The 20,032-nt window shown below is 44.0% G+C and overlaps 2 protein-coding genes across 2 annotated transcripts in view; both read right to left on the bottom strand.

The window, feature by feature from the left end:
- The window catches only part of LOC133750071 (zinc finger protein 709-like), a 103,083-nt gene that overhangs the window by 35,219 nt on the left and 47,832 nt on the right, over positions 1-20,032 (bottom strand).
- On the bottom strand, positions 15,162-16,115 carry LOC133749934 (olfactory receptor 7A17-like). The gene has a single exon (XM_062179315.1). It carries the CDS (start codon positions 16,113-16,115, stop codon positions 15,162-15,164), a length of 954 nt encoding a protein of 317 aa, XP_062035299.1.

Below are 20,032 nucleotides of genomic sequence, written 5' to 3'. Positions count from 1 at the left end.
CACGGTGATGGATCCAGGGGTCAGACCCAATAGTAGGAGATCAAAGGATGACCCAGGGCAGCTCCATGGGTCATCTTGGCTTCCCTAGGACAGTGCCCACCTGTGGAAGCACAGGCAGCTATATCTTTTTTCTTTTCTTTTCTTTTTTTTTTTTTTTGGACAGGCAAAGTGGACAGTGAGAGAGAGAGAGAGAGAAAGGTCTTCCTTTGTCCGTTGGTTCACTCCCCTATGGCCGCTGAAGCCGGCGCGCTGCAGCCGGCGCACCATGCTGATCTGAAGCCAGGAGCCAGGTGCTTCTCCTGGTCTCCCATGGGGTGCAGGGCCCAAGCACTTGGGCCATCCTCCACTGCACTCCCTGGCCACAGCAGAGAGCTGGCCTGGAAGAGGAGCGACCGGGACAGAATCCGGCGCCTCGACCAGGACTAGAACCCGGTGTGCCGGTACTGCAGGCGTAGGATTAGCCTATTGAGCCGTGGCGCTGGCCTAGGCAACTATATTTTCAATAGGTTCATGTAAGACCACGTCCAAAGAGCACTCCTGCAACTCAGAAATCTGGACAACTTGGGCTGCACCATCTATGATGGTGAGCTTTATCTTGTTTGCGATCAGATCGTCATTACTAACCAAGAACACCTCTAGCAAGTCCAGGATGTCCACTCTCACATCCATCAGCCACAAAGGGCCTGACCAAGGGTATTTGATGGGAGGGGATGTCACTCCCTTTCTACTCTGAACCTCAGCTTAAATCACAGCATCTCCTTGGTGACAGACACCAGAACACGCCATAAGTGTACATTACGCCAACCTCTGCGCCTCTGCCTCCTGGGAAGCCCACACCTGTCTGACGCCTCCCCACTGGCACCTGCCATGGGTTCAACCTCCTGCTCCAGGACCTCCCTGGTTCCTCCCCCAAGGCCAGCTCAGGAAGGGCCTGGGTTCCCTGTGCCCAGGTCCAGCACAAGCCCTCCTTTGGTAGCTGCTTGAGATGGCTGTGCCAGGGCCTGCGAGCAGGGAGAAACAAAGCAAGAGGTGGGAAAAGGGGAGATGGGTGGGGCTGGGTGCTGCAGACACAAGGTCTGATATGAGCGTTGGCTAGGAAGGGATCTCCCTGCAAAAGGCTCGGCTGGGCGGGACAAAGAGCCTTATGGCACAGGGGATACAGCTGCTGTTTTCTAGGCTGGTGTCTCCTATCCGAGCGATGGCTTGAGTCCTCGCTGATCCACTTCTGGTCATGCTCAGTGCTAATGCACCTAGGGGAATAACACAGGATGGCCCAAGTACCTGGGCTCCTGCACACCCCATCACAGACCTGGATGGACTCCCATTTTCCCCTCCTCAAGAAGATTTGCTCTAGGGATTGCCTTATGAATTATAAGTGGCTTGGTGGCAATAGTAGTAAGGAAAGCTAGAAAGAAGAATCAGAAGAAGAAGTAGATTATACACTATAATATCTCAGAAAGCAATGGAAACACAGAGGATGTGGGAAAGGTAAGTATATCTCAGGCAATGTTGTGTATGATTGTGAGTTCTGTGTCTTTTATACACAAAATCTGTCAAACATCCAAATTCATAGCAGAGTATATTAGCAAGACTCGCACAAATATTGTGATTAAGGTTTGGTGCAAGGTAATGACTACGTGGAAGGATTTGTCCCACTGCTTCCTGTGGAAGATGTCTGGTGGCTGGTCTCAGAAAATCAGGTCCAGCACTCAAGTGCTCTACTCCCATACAGTAGTTCTAGAGGAAGGTGTCCATCAGACACAAAGTGTAATTGTTTATTATCCTACAAGCATGTGAGATTGTGACATTGACATTTTGTTTACAGTTTCTGTCTGGACAGAAGGTGTAATTATTACCCATTAAGATCAGCATGACATATATCAGGATCAATATCGATATCAGAGTTGTGGGTACAGAAAGTAATACCTGAAGGGGCTCAAAGTCAATAAAGGAAAGGACAGAAAAGAGAACAAGCCAATCTGAGATAGAAGCTCTGGCTACATTTCCCTTGATGTACATATTGCTTATCATGGTAGGCAGATTCTTTCACTATAAATCTGTTCAGTAGCACTAGGATGATAGCTAGCTATTCAGTCTAGCTCTGTTACTATTGCTTTTTCACATTTCCCACTTGTAATATTGTTGTGAAGTTTAAACCAGGCTAATATTGCCATATTTTAGTAAGGCATTGTTTCTTTTTGCTTAAGGGATTGAGATATTTGTTCTATAAACCTAGGTTGTAAAATTGCCATCTTGTGAAGTGCATTGTCTGCCACAGGTAAGAAAGCCATCACCCAGACTTTCTTAGGAGAACACCCAAGTATACTGGCACTGCACAACACTGTGTGTTCCACCAAGCACACTGAGCACGCCAAGTGCACTAAGTCGTCTTGAGCTCATGCTATGCTTCCAAAAGTATAAAACTTACTCCAACTTAGGTTTAGGTGATCGTTAAACTTGGGTTTAAGTGGATCTGACTGGTGGAGTGTTTTTAGGTTGTAATTTTCTAGCACTAAAGGTAAATCTTGTAGTGTCTTGTAGATCTTCAGCTAATGTAAATGTCTAAATGTAAAAACAAATGTGTTCTCTCTGGTAAGACAGAGGTGAAATGTTCTTTAAGGGTAGGGTGCACAGCTAGTTATATAAATCATAACTAATAACATAACAATTTTAGGGAACAGAAAACTAAAATTAGAGTTGGGTCATTTTGGCTAACTGCGCTTTCCCATGCCTATTAACTGTCCAATAAATGTTCCCGTGTCCATCTCCTAAGAATCCCTGTGAAGACAGATTACTTGTGTGATCTTTTGCTATCCTCTTATAAGGTAACTTATGGCTTCTAGTAGTATTTGGAGAATTGCAAATATTCAGTGCAGTGTTTAGATAGCTATGAGGTGACTGTTTATGGAATCTTTCTCTTTGATTTAAGTTAAATAGACTAAGTCTAAGGCTGCTGCAGACTAAGCTGTATATCCATCAACTGCAGTTCTCCTTTAACTCATTTAATCCTTCAATAAAACCTGATGCAGTTGGATTATAGGTCAAATGACAGGTAGTGAGGTCTCCCTGTACATCCATGGGGGTTTGTACAGGAAGCCTTGGTCTGACTTCTATTTCTCGGGGCACCAAGGATTCTCTATATGTAGCACAGTATTAGGATGTCTCCTAATGATTTCTGAACAGAATACCAAATTTTAGGCTAGTATGATTATAATATTCTACCAGAAGAGCACTTGTTAATAGTGATATTTCAAAATGAATCTTCTAGACCAGAAACGAGCTCGTGCCTTTTCCTCATACAATTCTCTGTTTTCAAATAAAAGGTTGACAATAAACTTCACTGGATTCCCCCCACCATAAAATTGGGTTTTTAAATTTTTTTTTTAAATTTATTTATTTGTTTTTTATTTTAGCTTCCCCTCAGTAGAATTGTATCTAGTGACAAGCCACTCATAGGAAGCCAGAACCTGCTTTTTTAAATCCAAAAAAAATTTGTTTCAAATTTAAATTGTAAATGCTGACTTGTTTCCCCATGGGAACTGAACCCGGGTTTCCGTGGTGAAAACACAGAACCCTGCTGAGAACAGCACTTGCTGTAAGCAGTGTAAGATGGCGCCATGAGTCTCCTGTTTCCTGTAAGTCAGTGGGAGGAAACCCCACACAGAGCTCCTCAGGCAGCCAGGCTGGAGTCCAACAAAGGGGAGCATCCCAAGGTTAACCTCAGGCCGTTGCATTTGTCATCTATGCTTGGCTATGAGTGAAGGTTCTTCAGGCCTCAGAAGGTGGGGTGGTGCTAGTCATGTGATACAATACTCCAAAAAACAATATGATATTATCCTATGCTCTAATTCATACCAAGATATCACACACTATGTCACACAATCTAAGCAATATCATCAAATGGCTATTTAGGACACACACAGAGAGAGAGAGAGAGAGAGAGAGAGAGAGAGAGAGAAGCCTCAGGCATGTTGCCCAAGTTAACAAACCAGTCTGAGTTCCAGATCTGTGGTGGTGGAAGGTGTAGCCCCTCTGGGCTAACTTGCAGGCTGTGATGTTGTTGGTCTTAGTCCCTGCGGCAGCCCCAGCTTGGTCTCTGGTGCTGTACTGGAATCTTCCAAAGCTGACCTCCTTGGCTCCTATCTTGGATGGTCCTGCCTTAAACCCCACATAGGAGGTAATGTCTTCCTCACTAATACTCACATGTCAGAGGAATCTCCTAGACAAGAGTCCTGAAGGTGTCAGAGACTTCTCACAACTCAAATTAGATGGTCACACTCAAAACAATGTTTGTGACCAAACACACACACATAAACAGAATACAAACCTGGAAATACTTCATCTGTGAAAATACTCAGCAAATGTTGCCAAGTTCATTACAGACTAACACATAAGGATAATCTTCCTAACCTCTATCACTGGGTGGACGTTGGCACACCATTCATTCACTCTGTGTTTCCCACTGCAATCTCCAACTTCATTTCTGTCTCTGTGTAGTGGAACACTCCAAATCCACCACATCCCACAGCTAAGTAATGAAACAAATGTGTGAACCCTCCAGAGAGAGCAGAGACGGGGGTTTCGGCAGCAGGGTGCACAATGACTGAAGTCTGTGCTTGCATCTCCAGGAAGTGCTCCACCCACTCCATTGGTGAGCTGCGTGCTCCAGGATGCAGGCCATCAGAGACACACTCTGCAGAACACTGCCATTATGCAGAGCAACCATTGTGTTTTGGATCCCACTGCATCTATTGTGAACTATTCCCCACTTTTATTTCAAAGAACCAGCTACCCACTGTCTACTTGAGCACACAGGTACTAGCCTGACACAGCTCTTGCAGCTCCAACTCTATCTTACAATATAGCAAGATCAAACTCTCCATTTTCCTGTTTATCTTTCTGTTTGTGAACTTGATTCATTCACATACCCCCTCATTTTAACACAAGCACCAGTACAAATGCCTCAAAGGCAGTGACCGGCCCCAGCTTTCAAATGTTTGTGTCCTTCCTCACTAGGTCCTTCATTCGTCCTCTCACTCACTCACCTGTACAGGACAAGCATATTTCAGGATGCCCTTACATCAGGAGGAATACTGTTGAACACATTCCCCGGATAGAACAACCTCCTAATTCTTTGTGTCCAGCAGCCATGGCCTGGATCTTACCTGTTTTGGAGAATGTCTTCCCAGTGTTTGCTTACATGAGCTCACATGAAATTTCCAAAACTCATTGTAACCCTACCCCACCACTCACACTTTCCTTTATGCAACCTTGATCACCAATATCTTACTTCTCAGTTCTGTCTGAATGCTTGATCTTACATATGTCCTGCAGCTTGCCAATCTCTGTGTTGCACAGTGTAACACCTTCCTATCACCTCAGAATGCTTTTCCTTCATACCATACAGGTGATAGGTGCTTCATTGGTAACATTCACCTTCATCATTCATTTCCTATAAAAGATTTGAGAAAGAGTCAGAAATTTCTCCATCTTGAAAACCTCCAAAACCTGTTTGCCTATTGTCAACATGCATGCATGGAACACACACCCATACCTACACACACACACACACACATACAATGTAGATTTTTTCAATCTGTCACAACAGTAAAAGCCATGTTCTGTGAGATTATGAAGCCAGAAGCACAGGTAATAAAAGAAAAATAGGCAAATGGGATTACATCAAACTAAGGGGATTCTGAGCAGCAAAGGAAACAGCCAAGAGGCAACTGACAGATTGCAGATCAGCTGCAAACCAGTTGGCTGATAAAGGATTAGTACGTAGGAATAATAAGGAGCTCATGAAATTCAATATACACAAAAAAATACAGTGAAGAAATGGGTAAAGGACATAAATAGGCATTTTTCGAAGGATGAATTACAAAGGGCCAATAGATGAGGCCAGCATTGTAGTGTAGCAGGTTAAGCCTCTGCCTGTGATGCTAATATCCCATATGTGCACAGGTTGGAGACCCAGCTGTTCCACTTCTGATCTAGCTCCCTGCTAATGCACCTGGGAAAGCAGCAGATCACCCAAGTCCTTGGTCCGCAGCACCCATGTGTGAGACCCAGAAGAAACTCTAAGCTTCTTAGCTCAAGCTAAGAAGTTTATGAACAGCAAAGGAAACATTTGACAAAGAGAAAAGGAATCAGACTGAATGGTAGAAAATATTTGCAAACTATTCTCCTGATAAACAATTAAGACATAAAACACATAAGGAGCTCAAGAAACTGGACCACAACAAAACAAAGAACCCAGTGAATAAATGGGCAAAGGAGATGAACAGGCATTCTTCAAAGGATGAAACACAAATGGCCAACAGACACATGGACAAATGCTCAGGGTCCCTAACCATCATGGAAACGCAAATAAAAACCACAATGAACTTCATGTCACCTACGTTAGAATGGCTATTATCCAAAAATTAAAAAGAAAAAGAAAGAGAAGTGCTTGTGAAGATGTGGGAGAAAAGGTACCTAGTCCACTGTTGGTGAGAATGTAAACTAGTACAGCCGTTGTGAAGACAGTATGGAGATTCTTCAAAAATCTGAAAATAGATCTACCATATGACCCAGCCATTGCACTCTTGGGAATTTACCCGAAGGAAATGAAATCAGCATATAAAAGGGTCATCTGTACCCCCCATTTTAGTGTATGTGAGTGAAACTGACATCTTTATATTTGATAATTTATAGCCCTTGTCTACTATTGCACAACAGTGGTCTTTGTATTTTTCCTTGTTGAATTCTTAATTTAGTGCAGGATTAAACTGGTGAGTATGAAGTGAATTGAATGTATGGGGTTCAGTGTTGTGTGGCCACCAGCATCCCATATGGGTGCTGGTTTATGTTCTGTGCACAACAACTGCTAAAGGCCTGGGAAAAGCAGCAGAGATTGGCTCAGGTGTTTGGATTATGGTATCCCTTGTGGGGGACCTGGATGAAGCTCCTGGCTCCTGCATTTGGCCTGGCCCAGCCTGGCCATTGTGGCCATCTGGGAAGTGACCCATTAGATGGAAGCTGGAAGCTCGCTCTCTCTTCTCTCTTCCTAACTCTTGCTTTCAAAAAATAAACAATATTAAAAGGCCAAAAAAAAAAAAGGAGGAAGGCGGGAGGGAAAGGAGGAGGCAGCAAAGGTGGGAAGAATCATTGCAGGCTTAAAATTGAATATATGAAATATATGAAATTTGTTCTCTTTATGTAAATAAATGTTTAAAAAGAGGTTATTTAATGCTAGCACCAGTACAACTGCTATGAAGGGATGGACTAGTCCTGGTTTAATAAACCCCTAAATGTCAGCTCACGTGTGTCCTCTCTCACTATGTACTCCACTCATTTCTTTCCTCACACAGTTTGAAGAACAAGTCTAGTTCAGGATGTCCTTATATCATGGAGGAATGCACTTGAAACATGCATTCTATGGAGCAACTCTATTCTATACCTTGAGTACAGCTCCACACATGCCTCCTAGAAACCTGATTGAGGACGGCTTCCCAGTATTTGCTTACAGGAGCTCATATGAAATCTTTCAAAACATATTCTACACCCTACTACACCCTCATACTTCCCTTTATTAACCTTCCACCCTGACATCTCACCTCTCAGTCTTGTCTTTGGGTACTATAATATATCCTCCCATGTGATATAAGTCTGGCATCATGTTAGCCTCTATGCTGTAGAGTGGTCCACCTTGGATCCCACCACAGAATACCTTTCCCTCATACCACACAGGTGGGACTACTTTATTGCTGATACTCACAAGCATCAGTAGTGGGCTATAAATGATTTACAAAAGAGTCAGAAGTTACCTTATCTTCAAGTTAGGTCCCCATTTCCCAAATCCCCTCTGCCTACCATCAACACAAGCACATGTACACGCGCACACGCACACACACACATCTAGACTGTATCCCTTCTGTCAAAACATTGATACCCAGTTATAATTACCTTATTATGCAACAACAAAGAGAGCATAATCTTTTCCTGTTCCTATTCTCAGTAACTTGGCATTTTTCACACCCATTCATCTTCTCTGCATTACCCCCTGAAATCTTCAATTTCCTTTCTGTTCTGGGTAGTGGATCCCTCCCCATCTGTCATAGAGACCATTAATTAGTGGTATTTGAATGTTCCCACACTCAAAAAATACCATTGATATATTTCAATATTGATATATTTCATCTGTGCAAATATTCCAAACAATTTTTCCAATATGATTTTGGAACAATCCACATAGAACAATCCTTTGGCTGTCAATCACTCAGTGTGATTTTCATACCATTCAACAACTCTCCATTTTCGTTTTCTCTGTGTTTCTGGGACATTTCATTTTATTTATATTTTGGTGACCTTAGTCGATCCACATACTATATGTAAAACAGGTCATTTTAAAGGAAACAGCATTAGGACTGCTATGTAGTGAGGAACCAAACCAGCTTTTAGGGCCGGCGCTGTGGCTTAACAGGCTAATCCTCCGCCTTGCGGCGCCGGCACACCGGGTTCTAGTCCCGGTCGGGGCGCCGGATTCTGTCCCGGTTGCCCCTCTTCCAGGCCAGCTCTCTGCTGTGGCCAGGGAGTGCAGTGGAGGATGGCCCAAGTGCTTGGGCCCCGCACCCCATGGGAGACCAGAAGAAGCACCGATCGGCGTGGTGTGCCGGCCACACCGCGCTGACCGTGGTGGCTATTGGAGGGTGAACCAATGGCAAAGGAAGACCTTTCTCTCTGTCTCTCACTGTCCACTCTGCCTGTCAAAAAAAACCAGCTTTTAGTAAGCCCTCAAACACTGACTGTAAGTCTGTGGTTCTTCCTCATTATGTACTTGTTAATGCTTTTCCTCACTCGGTTGCAATGGACATGTTTGATTCCACGTGCCTTTCCATTTGGGAGAAGCACTGTTGAACACGTTATTTGTCTGGAACAACTCCTTCAGAATTCCTTTCTTTGTGACCAGCCCCGTGGTGTGACATCTTTTTGCCTTTCTTCCTGAGACACCCACACAATGTTTTCATGTTCACGTGGAGTTTTCAGAGGGCCAGCATCACTTCCGGCTCATGTTCTGATGCAGACCCCTGACCCCTGTAACATACCTTGGACACTCATACGGAGTTCCAGGCTTCTGGCTTCAGCCTGGCTTGGCCCTAGTTGTTGCACTTTGGGGGAGTAAAACTGGCAGCTGGAACTCTCTGTCTCATTCTCTACCTCATTGACAGTTGGTGTTTCAAGGAAATGTAAACAAATAGGCATTTTTTTGACAGGCAGAGTTAGATAGTGAGAGAGAGAGAGACAGAGAGAAAGGTCTTCCTTCCGTTGTTTCACCCCCCAAATGGCCAGGAGCCAGGTGCTTCTCCCTGGTCTCCCATGCAGGTGCAGGGCCCAAGCACTTGGGCCATCCTCCACTGCCTTCCCGGGCCAGAGCATAGAGCTGCACTGGAAGAAAAGCAACCAGGACAGAATCCAGTGCCCCAACCAGGACTAGAACCCGGTGTACTGGTGCCACAGGCCGAGGATTAGCCAAGTGAGCCACAGTGCCGGCCACAAACAGGCATTTTAAAAACCCATTCTGTCCTCTGTAGTCCCTAGTGGTATATATTTTGTGCACTGTTTTACTGAAAATACCTCCTGCCATGACCTTATTTTGTGACTGGTGCATTACAGGATTGAACTCACCTCGCTTAGCTCTTCTCTGTCCAAAGGAACAGATTCATCTGGATGCTGCTAGCCAAGGGCTGGCCATCTTGTACATGGCAGGCTCACCCTTATCATTGTATTTCACCTGGGCAAATTGTCTATTAAAACATTTTAGAAGGAGTCAAGAGCCTCTCTGACACTATTGGAAGCACAGAGTCTGTCTCTCTCTCTCTCTCTCTCTCTCTCTCTCTCTCTCTCACACACACACACACAGTGTTTCATATGTGATGAATAATTCACTGTAATGTGGCCAATGTAGTTACATAAAATAAACCTTTCATAATCTAACATAATGCAGCTGCAGTCTAGCTCTTTTTTACTTTGTAATTGGGGGTAGAGCACAATTTGAAATTCTACATTGTAGTCATTTTTAGGACTGTTTAGACTCCTATTGTATGCAGTCTCCAGAACTTTTTATCAAGCATTAACCTACTCTTCATTTTCCCTCCCCTCTAGTCCCTGGCAATCAGAATTCCATTTTCTGTTTCTGTGACACTGACCCCTACACATACCTTAAATAAGAGAAAGGAGTAAACGGGAGTGTAACCAGCCCTGGTCTTTGTCAGCAGTTAAACACTGACTCTAAAGCCTGCACTCTTCCCCAATGCACACTTCACAAATGTTTTTACGCACACTGATAAGGAACGCAGGCATCCCACATGGTGTCTTACACACAGCGTAGAATGCCATCCTCATCCTCTTATGGACTGCATTCATCCTTTCATTCAGGGCCAGTGTGTTTCAGGCTGTGTTAACATCAGGAAAGACAGTGCGGAACAAGCTAGTTGTTTGGACATTTCTGCAATTTCCTATTTCATCATTCCTTCTGTTAGCTAATGTTCCATGGCCTAGAAGGTTCTTGCTATTTTTCTTTCTGTTTGAGAATACCTAACCAATGTTTACTGAGCACACACATATCACTTTTCAGAAACCATTCTCTGTTCTGTAGCTTCAAGTCCTAGTTTGTGCCGTACCATGTTTGAACCCAAAGCTCAATGTTTAGGATTCCTCTTCTGCCCATCCCAACACGGACTCACCTGCCCAAGCATATCTGTATCTATCTTGCATCCAACTCCCTGTTGTCCTGTGGCAGACCCAGGAAGAGGGTGACTTCATGACCAGACTTCATCTGGGCCAATCACTTCTTATAAGAAGATGTTGGAAGAAGACAGAATCTCTCCTGCATTAAAGTAGAGGGTCCAGAGGAGGATGAGGCCAGTATGGAAAAGCCGGGTGGTAAGGCTCACATACAGAGCTAGCGGGGTCAGGCTGGGGTGGAAGCAGACAGGTGGGGCTGGGCTACAGGATCAGGAGGGTCAAGCTGGGGGGAAGATAAGGAATAAGGGGGAAGACGGCGTTGGGAGGCAAAAATTATTTGAGGCTTATCTGTCATGTTGATAGGAGAGGTTCCTCGCAGTCAGAACCAGCGACTGGTAAGGGTCCAGGACTGCAGGTGCTTTTTTTTTTTTTTTGACAGGCAGAGTGGACAGTGAGAGAGAGAGACAGAGAGAAAGGTCTTCCTTTTTGCCGTTGGTTCACCCTCTAATGGCCGACGCGGTAGCGCGCTGCGGCCGGCGCACCGCGCTGTTCCAATGGCAGGAGCCAGGTGCTTCTCCTGGTCTCCCATGGGGTGCAGAGCCCAAACACTTGGGCCATCCTCCACTGCACTCCCTGGCCACAGCAGAGAGCTGGCCTGGAAGAGGGGCAACCGGGACAGGATCGGTGCCCCAACCGGGACTAGAACCCAGTGTGCCGGCGCCGCAAGGCGGAGGATTAGCCTATTGAGCCGCAGCGCCGGCCTGCAGGTGCTTTTATAGGCCAGCCTGTGTCACAGTGTCCCTTATGACATAAACATGCCCCACCCACCTGGGCAGTGAGTAGCCCCACCCATCAGGGAAATGGTTCCATGGTATAGGTTCAAGAGTAATCAAGGGAAACAGGACAGAGAAGAAATGGCTCTATATGATAGTCCTTTTTTGGTGGGTAATATGTACCTTGGCCCATCAGTAGGCAGAGTGACCAAAGGCCATGGATACCATTAGAATGCTGGCACCTAGAACTGAGGTGTGATGTAGAAATTGGGAGATGTGGGAAGACATCAGTTCCCCAGTTCAGCTGACTCATTTTCTAAAGTCCTTTCACATCACTTATATTTCTGCATGAATATAAGGTAACCAGAGTTGCTATGTTCCTTTCATTAGTGTGGAGGATGGGAGAGGCCAGCGAGGGAATTCTGGGCTGGTTGTTGGTGATAAGCAGTGGGATGAGAATTTGGGCCAAAAAGGGAGATGTATAGGAGTGCTCCCAAAAACCCAATTCTCTGTGCTCCCAAAAATCCAATCCAATCCTTATCTCCTTATCAGAATCAGGAGGACATGGTTAGAAAATAAGAGAAAGATGGGAATTTCCACACTTCCATTTCGCTCAGTGTGGGTGGGAAGAATGTGGATTGAAGGAGTTCAAAAAACAAGGATTCAAAAAACCAGTGGAGGGTGTGTCCAATGGCAAGTCAGGAGCAGATCTTCAGGGGCTGAAGCTGGTTGAGGGTATGGTAACATGAGGTTTTCATACAACTAAGTGCCTACAAAATGTTATCTGGCTGGGATCTGAAAGAGGGATTTGATTGTGTTAGAGATTCCAGGGCTTCATTAACCAGGATGAAGTCCACTCATCCTAGAGCCCATGCTAATCGCTCCCCTAGTTACACCCTTTACATTCTGTTTTAAAAAATTCCATACTCTGCTCATGCTGACCTGGGAGGGCCAGTTTCTGGAACTCACAAACACGATTTGTCTGCACAGACTCTAGTGAGTTCTAAGCTCAGTAGTCAGCTCTTCTTCATCATACTATGAGGAGATACATACTTGGTGTGATTTCGGGGAGGGGATCACAAAATGACCAAGAGCACTGGTACGCGGCATGGCCCCTGTGATGTCCCTGAGTACTATCTCACACATTCTGCTTCAGAGCACAACTTAATAAATATAAATTTCGTAAGTACAACTTTAGATTATAGTGGTCCTTCTCCCCATATCCACCCTCCCACCCCCAAAACCATCCCACCTTCTACTCCTTCTCCCATCCCATGCTTCATTAGGATTCATTTTAAATTATCTTTATATACAGAAGAAAAACGCTATACTAAGTAAATATTTCAATAGTTTGCATCCACACAGACACACCAAGTATAAAGTACTGTTTGAAGACTAGTTTTCCAGTTAATTCTCACAGTATAGCTCATTAAGGACAGAGGTCCTTCATAGGGAGCAAGTGCACAGTGACTCCTGTTGTTCATTTAACAATTAACACTCTTTTGTATGACATCAGTGATCAGCAAGGCTTTTGACATGATCTGCCAAGGCTATGGAGGCCTTTTGAATCCACAATCTTTGTTAGTATTTTGACAGGACCATAAGCAAAGTGGAAGTTCTCTCCTCCCTTCAGAGAAAAGTACCTCCTTTGATGGCCCCTTCTTTTCCTTGAGGTCTCACTCACAGAGATCCTTCAAATAGAACTTATTTTTGCCACGGCACCTTGGCTTTCTGCACCTGAAATGCTCTCGCGGGCTTTTTAGTCAAACCAGGAAGTCTTAAGGGATCTTTCTGAGGTCAGAGTGCTACTAAGGTGATTGTCTGTATGGGTCTGCTGTGTGGACTGCTTCCCATGTTGGAACATTCTCTCTTTTTTAATTCTGTATATTATTATTACCAGACACGATCATTTTTATATGATTCCCTTTAACACTTAATCCTATCTATATGATCAACTTAACACTAAATGTGATGACTTTAACACTTAAGATGGCATTATTACCACCCAGCTTAATGGTTTTTGAGTCCAATGGCAAGTTTTTAGCTGTACCTAGAAGGGTAATTCTTTTTTTTAATTTTTGACAGGCAGAGTGGACAGTGAGAAAGAGAGACAGAGAGAAAGGTCTTCCTTTGCCGTTGGTTCACCCGCCAATGGCCACTGCTGCCAGCGTGCTGTGGCCGGTGCACCGCACTGATCTGAAGGCAGGAGCCAGGTGCTTCTCCTGGTCTCCCATGGGGTGCAGGGCCCAAGGACTTGGGCCATCCTCCACTGCCTTCCCGGGCCACAGCAGAGGGCTGGCCTGGAAGAAGGGCAACCGGGACAGAATCCAGCGCCCCGACCGGGACTAGAACCCAGTGTGCCAGCGCCGCAAGGCGGAGGATTAGCCTGTTGAGCCATGGCGCCGGCCCCTAGAAGGGTAATTCTTAAACTGATAATTTTGTATGACCTGCGATTGATGCTATAAATATCCAAATGACCCATGACAAAGAAAGGGTTGCCCACCCCAGGTTTCGGGTGATAAAATACAATGTTTAACCCTACAGTCTAAAGATGGAGACAGAATATAAGGTAATAAAGTTAAAAATCATCCAGTCAGATGGTGATAGGTGCTATGAGAAAAAAGACACAGATTTGGATTCTACATCTGGATAAGAGCACCCATTCTCCACAGTGACCATGTATACTTGACAAAGGAATACAATGGCATCACAATGCTACCCGTGATTGACAGCCTGGCTGCTTTTACTGAAGGTGATTTATGACTCCTGCCCATAAGACAATCTACATTTCCAAACTTCTCTTTCCTTGGTGCCTGTACCGGGGGGTATGAGTGTGATGAGCTACCCTGGAGGAACAGAGACCCAGGTTGTGTCAGTGACCCAGTCTGGCACTGTGGTTCCCATGCTGGTTCCATGAGAAGAAATGAGGGAGAGAAAGAACCCAGTGCCCATGCACACAGCACACTGGTGCTGGAGTCTGCAGTGTCTGCAGGAGGCCTGTAGGGTCGGATGCAGGCAGGGAGGGGGACAAAGAAAAGCAAACTACAGTCTGATGATTTGTTCTACTCTGAAGGTGCAGAAATGGCTTCAGATACCAAGTGCAGGTGCCCACAGGTCAGAATAGGACCTTTAAGCCTCTCAATGTAATACTTTAATCAAAAATAAACTACTACCTTAAAAAAGAGAATATTTTGTGAGCATGGTATGTACGCTTTGACAAGAAATTACTCCTAAGACATATACATTTTCCACCACGAGACATGTGGCTATTTTAATTTCTTCATACTTACTTGAATAAGGAGTAGGGGCATTGCAAAAAGAAAAACACAATGTAACTAAAAGTTGTTTAATACATAAACTAACTCCTCTTTCAGTTCCATTTTTCCATGAAACTTTTGAAGCTCCCTTGTATTTCAGGAACAATGGTAAGAAAATTGGGGGAAAGAAAATTTGAAAGAAAATACATTAAGATACTGGAGATAACAGTAAGTACAACAGGTCTATCATTGAAAATGTTCACGGAAGATATTATAAAATAAACCACAGTGGACAGACTATGCAAGTTCTGCTCCTCCAATCTGATTAAGAATCCCATTGTCTGGCTCTGAGGCTTGGAACCCTGCAGTCCTGGACTCTTCTTCAGCCCCAGTGCCATGGGTTCCTCTACCTGAGTCTCTGTTCCTCTATGGGGTCCTCATGGACCAAGAGTCTTTTCAGAGCCCTCTTCATGTCTGTGTTCCTCAGGCTATAGATGAAGGGGTTCAGCATGGGGGTGACCACCGTGTACATCACCGAGGCTGTGGCAGTGGAGGCTGAGCTGGGGGCTGCACCAGCACTGAGATACACACCTATGCCCGTGCCATAAAATAAGGAGACGACAGAGAGGTGAGAGGCACAGGTGGAAAACGCCTTATACTTCCCTTGAGCTGATGAGATTGCATGAATAGAAGAAAGAATCTTAGAATAGGAATAAAGGGTCCCAGCCAGGGGACCCCCACCGAGCAGCACTGCAGTAGAAAATATCAACATGTCATTAGGAAAGGTGTCTGAACAGGCACTGTGGATCACTTGACTCAGTTCACAGAAAAACTGGGGGATTCCCACATGTGTGCAGAAGGACAGCCGCAGCACCAGGAGGCTGTGTGACAGGGCATTTAGGGAATTGATGACCCAGGACGCCAGGACCAGCTGCACACAGAGCTGGGGGTTCATGATGACCATGTAGTGCAGGGGGTGACAGATGGCCACAAACCTGTCATAGGCCATCACGGCAAGCAGAAGGTCATCCAGCCCTGCAAAGAGTATGAAGAAGAACATCTGGGTGATGCAGCCTGCATAGCTGATGGCTTGGCTCTGCATCTGGATGTTCACCAGCATCTTGGGGACGGTGGTGGAGGTGAAGCAGACGTCCACCAAGGACAGGTTGGAGAGGAAGAAGTACATGGGCGTGTGGAGGTGGGGGTCTGAGAGGATGGCCAGGACGATGAGCAGGTTCCCAGCCACAGTGACCAGGTACATGGAGAGGAAGAGCCCAAATATGAGGGGCTGCAGTGCTGGGTCCTCTGAGAATCCCAGGAGGAGGAATTCTGAAGGTTGAGTATCATTGCCTGGTTCCATGAAGTGTCACTACCAATAAAAAGAAAAATAATATGTGGAATAGTCACACAAACAGACATTAGTAGTAGAATGAGAATCCAAAATCCATGTTTTTCAATTGAAAATTTAGCACCCGTATTTGTGGATGGAACTGTTCCAGTTTAGGCAGCTCCCTGTGCCATCTCTGACCACGAATTTCTGCCTCACCTTCAATTCTTCCCCAAGACATCAAATATTTATAAGTTTTGATGAGAAATTCTGTAGTCCTTTGAAAATTATTAATTCAATTCTTTCCATAGTGATTAACATGCAGGCATTGGGATATCTGGCCCATGGGCTGTGTAAGGCCCACTGTCACTGGGTCTGGCTATGCCAAGGCTACTGCAGGTGGGGCTAAAAATCAATCTACTGCAGTGTAATTTTTAAGTTGATAATTTGTATGGCTCGCAAAGGATGTTACAACTATCCAAATGGCTCTGGGCAGAAAATAAACCACTGGTTTACAGTGATAAAATACAGAATCCCTACCTTCTGAAAAAGGAGGAAGAATATAGGTAAACACAGAACACATCATCCAAGTCAGACATTGAAATGTGTGACAGAGAAAAACACTGCTTTGTATCCCTTATGCCAAGAGTTGGGAATGGAAGTGCTTCAGAGTTCAGATGTTTATATTACCACCAACAGTGTAATAAGGAACCTCCTCCCCAAATAAAAACGAAAGCAGCCTATGAAAGAGTTATCTGTAGTCCCCTGTTTATTGTAGGTCAATTCCAAATACCTAAGATGTGGAAACAACCCTTATGTCGGTCAACTGATGTCTGGATAAAGAAAATATAGTGCTTCCAAGATCTGACGAGATCGGGCGCATTCAGGGTGGTATGGCCGTAGAAAATTAATTAATTTTTTTAAAAAATATTATGTAGGATCTCTGTCTTTAATGTGCTGTACACTGTTATTTGCTATAACTAGTACTCCAACAGTAATTTTTTCACTTTGTGTTGCTATATAAGGGGAAAATGTTGAAATCGTTACCTAATATATACTAAACTGATCTTCTGTATATAAAGAGAATTGAAAATGAATCATGATGTGATTGGAAGGGGAGAGGGAGCGGGAAAGGGGAGGGTTGTGGGTGGGAGGGAAGTTATGGGAGGGGGGAAGCCATTGTAATCCATAAGCTGTACTTTGGAAATTTATATTCATTAAATAAAAGTTTAATAAATGAAAAAATAAACAAGCAAACAAACAAACAAAATATAGTGCATATATACACTATGGAATACTACTCAACTGTAAAAAAAGAATGAGATCCTGTCTTTTTCAACCAAACAGATGCAACTGGGGACCATTATGCTTAGTAAAATAAACCAGTACCAAAACACAAATATCATATGTTTTAGCTTACATGTGGGAATTAATACAGAATACAAAAAGTACAAAGGGATGAAACAGATGTCATGTGATCTGATTGTTTATTTTGGCCATTATTTATACTCCTCTGGAATTTTGTCTTTCAACTTTTTACTTTTTAAATATGGTGAGTGGTGCATTAAGCCTGAGATCACAGAGTGGACTGTAGTTTTTTTTAGAAAGTTAAAGAACATTTTTTTTAACTTTTATTTGATGAATATAAATTTCCAGTGTACACCTTATGGATTACAATGGCTTCCCCCTCCCATAACTTCCCTCCCACCAGCAACCCTCCCCTCTCCCGCTCCCTCTCCCCTTCCCTTTGCATCAAGATTCATTTTCAATTCTCTTTATATACAGAAGATCAATTTAGTATAAAGATTTCAACAGTTTGCACCCACATAGAAACACAAAGTGAAACATACTGTTTGAGTACTAGTTATAGCATTAAATCAAAATGTACAGCACATTAAGGACAGAGATCCCACATGAGGAGCAAGTGCACAGTGGCTCCTGTTGTTGACCCAACAAATTGACACTCTAGTTTATGGCGCCAGTAACCACCCTAGGCTGTCGTCATGAGTTGCCAAGGCTATGGAAGCCTTCCAAGTTTGCCGACTCTGATCATATTTAGACAAGGTCATAAAAGACAGAGTGAGGATAGTAACCAATGATCCTAAGAGTGGCATTAACCAGGTTGGAACAATTATACAGCATTAAGTGGGGAAGAGGACCATCAGTACACACAGGTTGGGAGTAGAGCCATTGGTGGTAGAGTAGAGGTTATGATTACAAAGGAATGAGGCCCAAGTGCGCTAGACAGGGTCTAGAACAAAGGACAGAGTCATTATTAGATGTGCTAGGAAAGGTGCTGTCTAAGCTACAATTAAGTTTTCTGATTGAGAGGCAAATAGAACCTGATAGAAGGGGCTTGATAATAATCTGGTGGGCTTTAGGCCTTGTAAGTTAAGAGGCCCAGACCTACCTATCTCTTCACATGGGGTACATCCTAAGGGAGATGTGAACCTCCTGGGGGAAGGCACTCTGTTGACTTTCATCACTTGGCTGGCCTGGGAGGAGAGCTGGCCAGGTAAAGGCAGGGGGCATCTCTAACAAGAAATTTACAGTTCTGCCTGCAATGTTGCTGACCCTACTTGACCATCCCCTCAGCTGCAGTGGTCACTTTGGAAGTTGGGCTGAGTGAAGAGCTTTTCAGCTTAGAGCCAATAAGATCTGTGGCTCTGACCTGGGCATCCTTCGACTCCAGGGCAGGTCCATTTCCAGTGATCCAACTCTTGGCAGAGCTGCCAGGGCTCTTCACAAGCTGACTTCTGCTGAAGCCCAGGCTTACCACATTGAAAGCCACTGCAGTGGACTGGCCTGTTGGGTCTCCTTGAGGGCAGATCACTGTACAGATCAGCCATTAATAGGCCTGCCACCCATTGCTTCTGATGCCTAGCTTTCTTTTCCTCCCGGTTTGTGTTAAAGCAGACCAGAGGATGCAAGTCAAGGGAGTGCCCATGTCCCATCTCTAATCTTCGGTGGCCTGAACTACAAGTCTATAGTCACAGGCATGTTCTGTAGTAGTCTTTCTAAGGCAGACAATGCCCATGAGGAAAATTATATTCTCACTTTAAAACTTTCTTTCCCTTTGGTCTGAAAGGGAGGTTTTTTCTACTTACTGTATACTTGGCTGATGGCGAAGTGAATCTAGCTATGAGATTATTATTTGAGTTCTTATTTTGGCTATGCTATTGCAGAAAAATGTTAGCCATCTCTTTTATAAGGTCTAAAGATTAAATTGTGCATCCTACAGATGCCTTCATAATAGAATTAGTTTCCTACCTTGAAGAGAATAGAGAAATGAAAGAACAAGTTGGGCTTAGAATAGAGAAATGAGGGAGCAAGTCCTAGATCGCTTGCTGACAATAGCAATATCACATGAATACTTAGCAAACCGTTTCAACCATTAGATAACAACTTAAGAAAACATTTACCAGAAGGTCCAATGCCTTCTATAAATTTAAGCTGCTAAAATCAATCAAAGACACATTTTAATTTGTGGGACCTGAATCTGTGTATCATATGTTTTAGACTTGTTGGTAGAAAGAAACTAAAAACATTTTATATGGTTGTGCTTAAGTTTACTGGTTAAACAAACTACACCATGTTAGATATTTAAGAGGTGTTTCCAAATACATGATTCTTAAAATTTATAGAAGGCATTGGACCTTCTGGTAAATGTTTTCTTAAGTTGTTATCTAATGGTTGAAACGGTTTGCTAAGTATTCATGTAATACTGCTATTGTCAGCAAGCGATCTAGGACTTGCTCCCTCATTTCTCTATTCTAAGCCCAACTTGTTCTTTCATTTCTCTATTCTCTTCAAGGTAGGAAACTAATTCTATTATGAAGGCATCTGTAGGATGCACAATTTAATCTTTAGACCTTATAAAAGAGATGGCTAACATTTTTCTGCAATAGCATAGCCAAAATAAGAACTCAAATAATAATCTCATAGCTAGA

The sequence above is a fragment of the Lepus europaeus genome, chromosome 20 (assembly GCF_033115175.1).
Source record: "Lepus europaeus isolate LE1 chromosome 20, mLepTim1.pri, whole genome shotgun sequence".
Taxonomy (NCBI): domain Eukaryota; kingdom Metazoa; phylum Chordata; class Mammalia; order Lagomorpha; family Leporidae; genus Lepus; species Lepus europaeus.
This window is presented reverse-complemented; position numbering and strand designations above follow the sequence as displayed.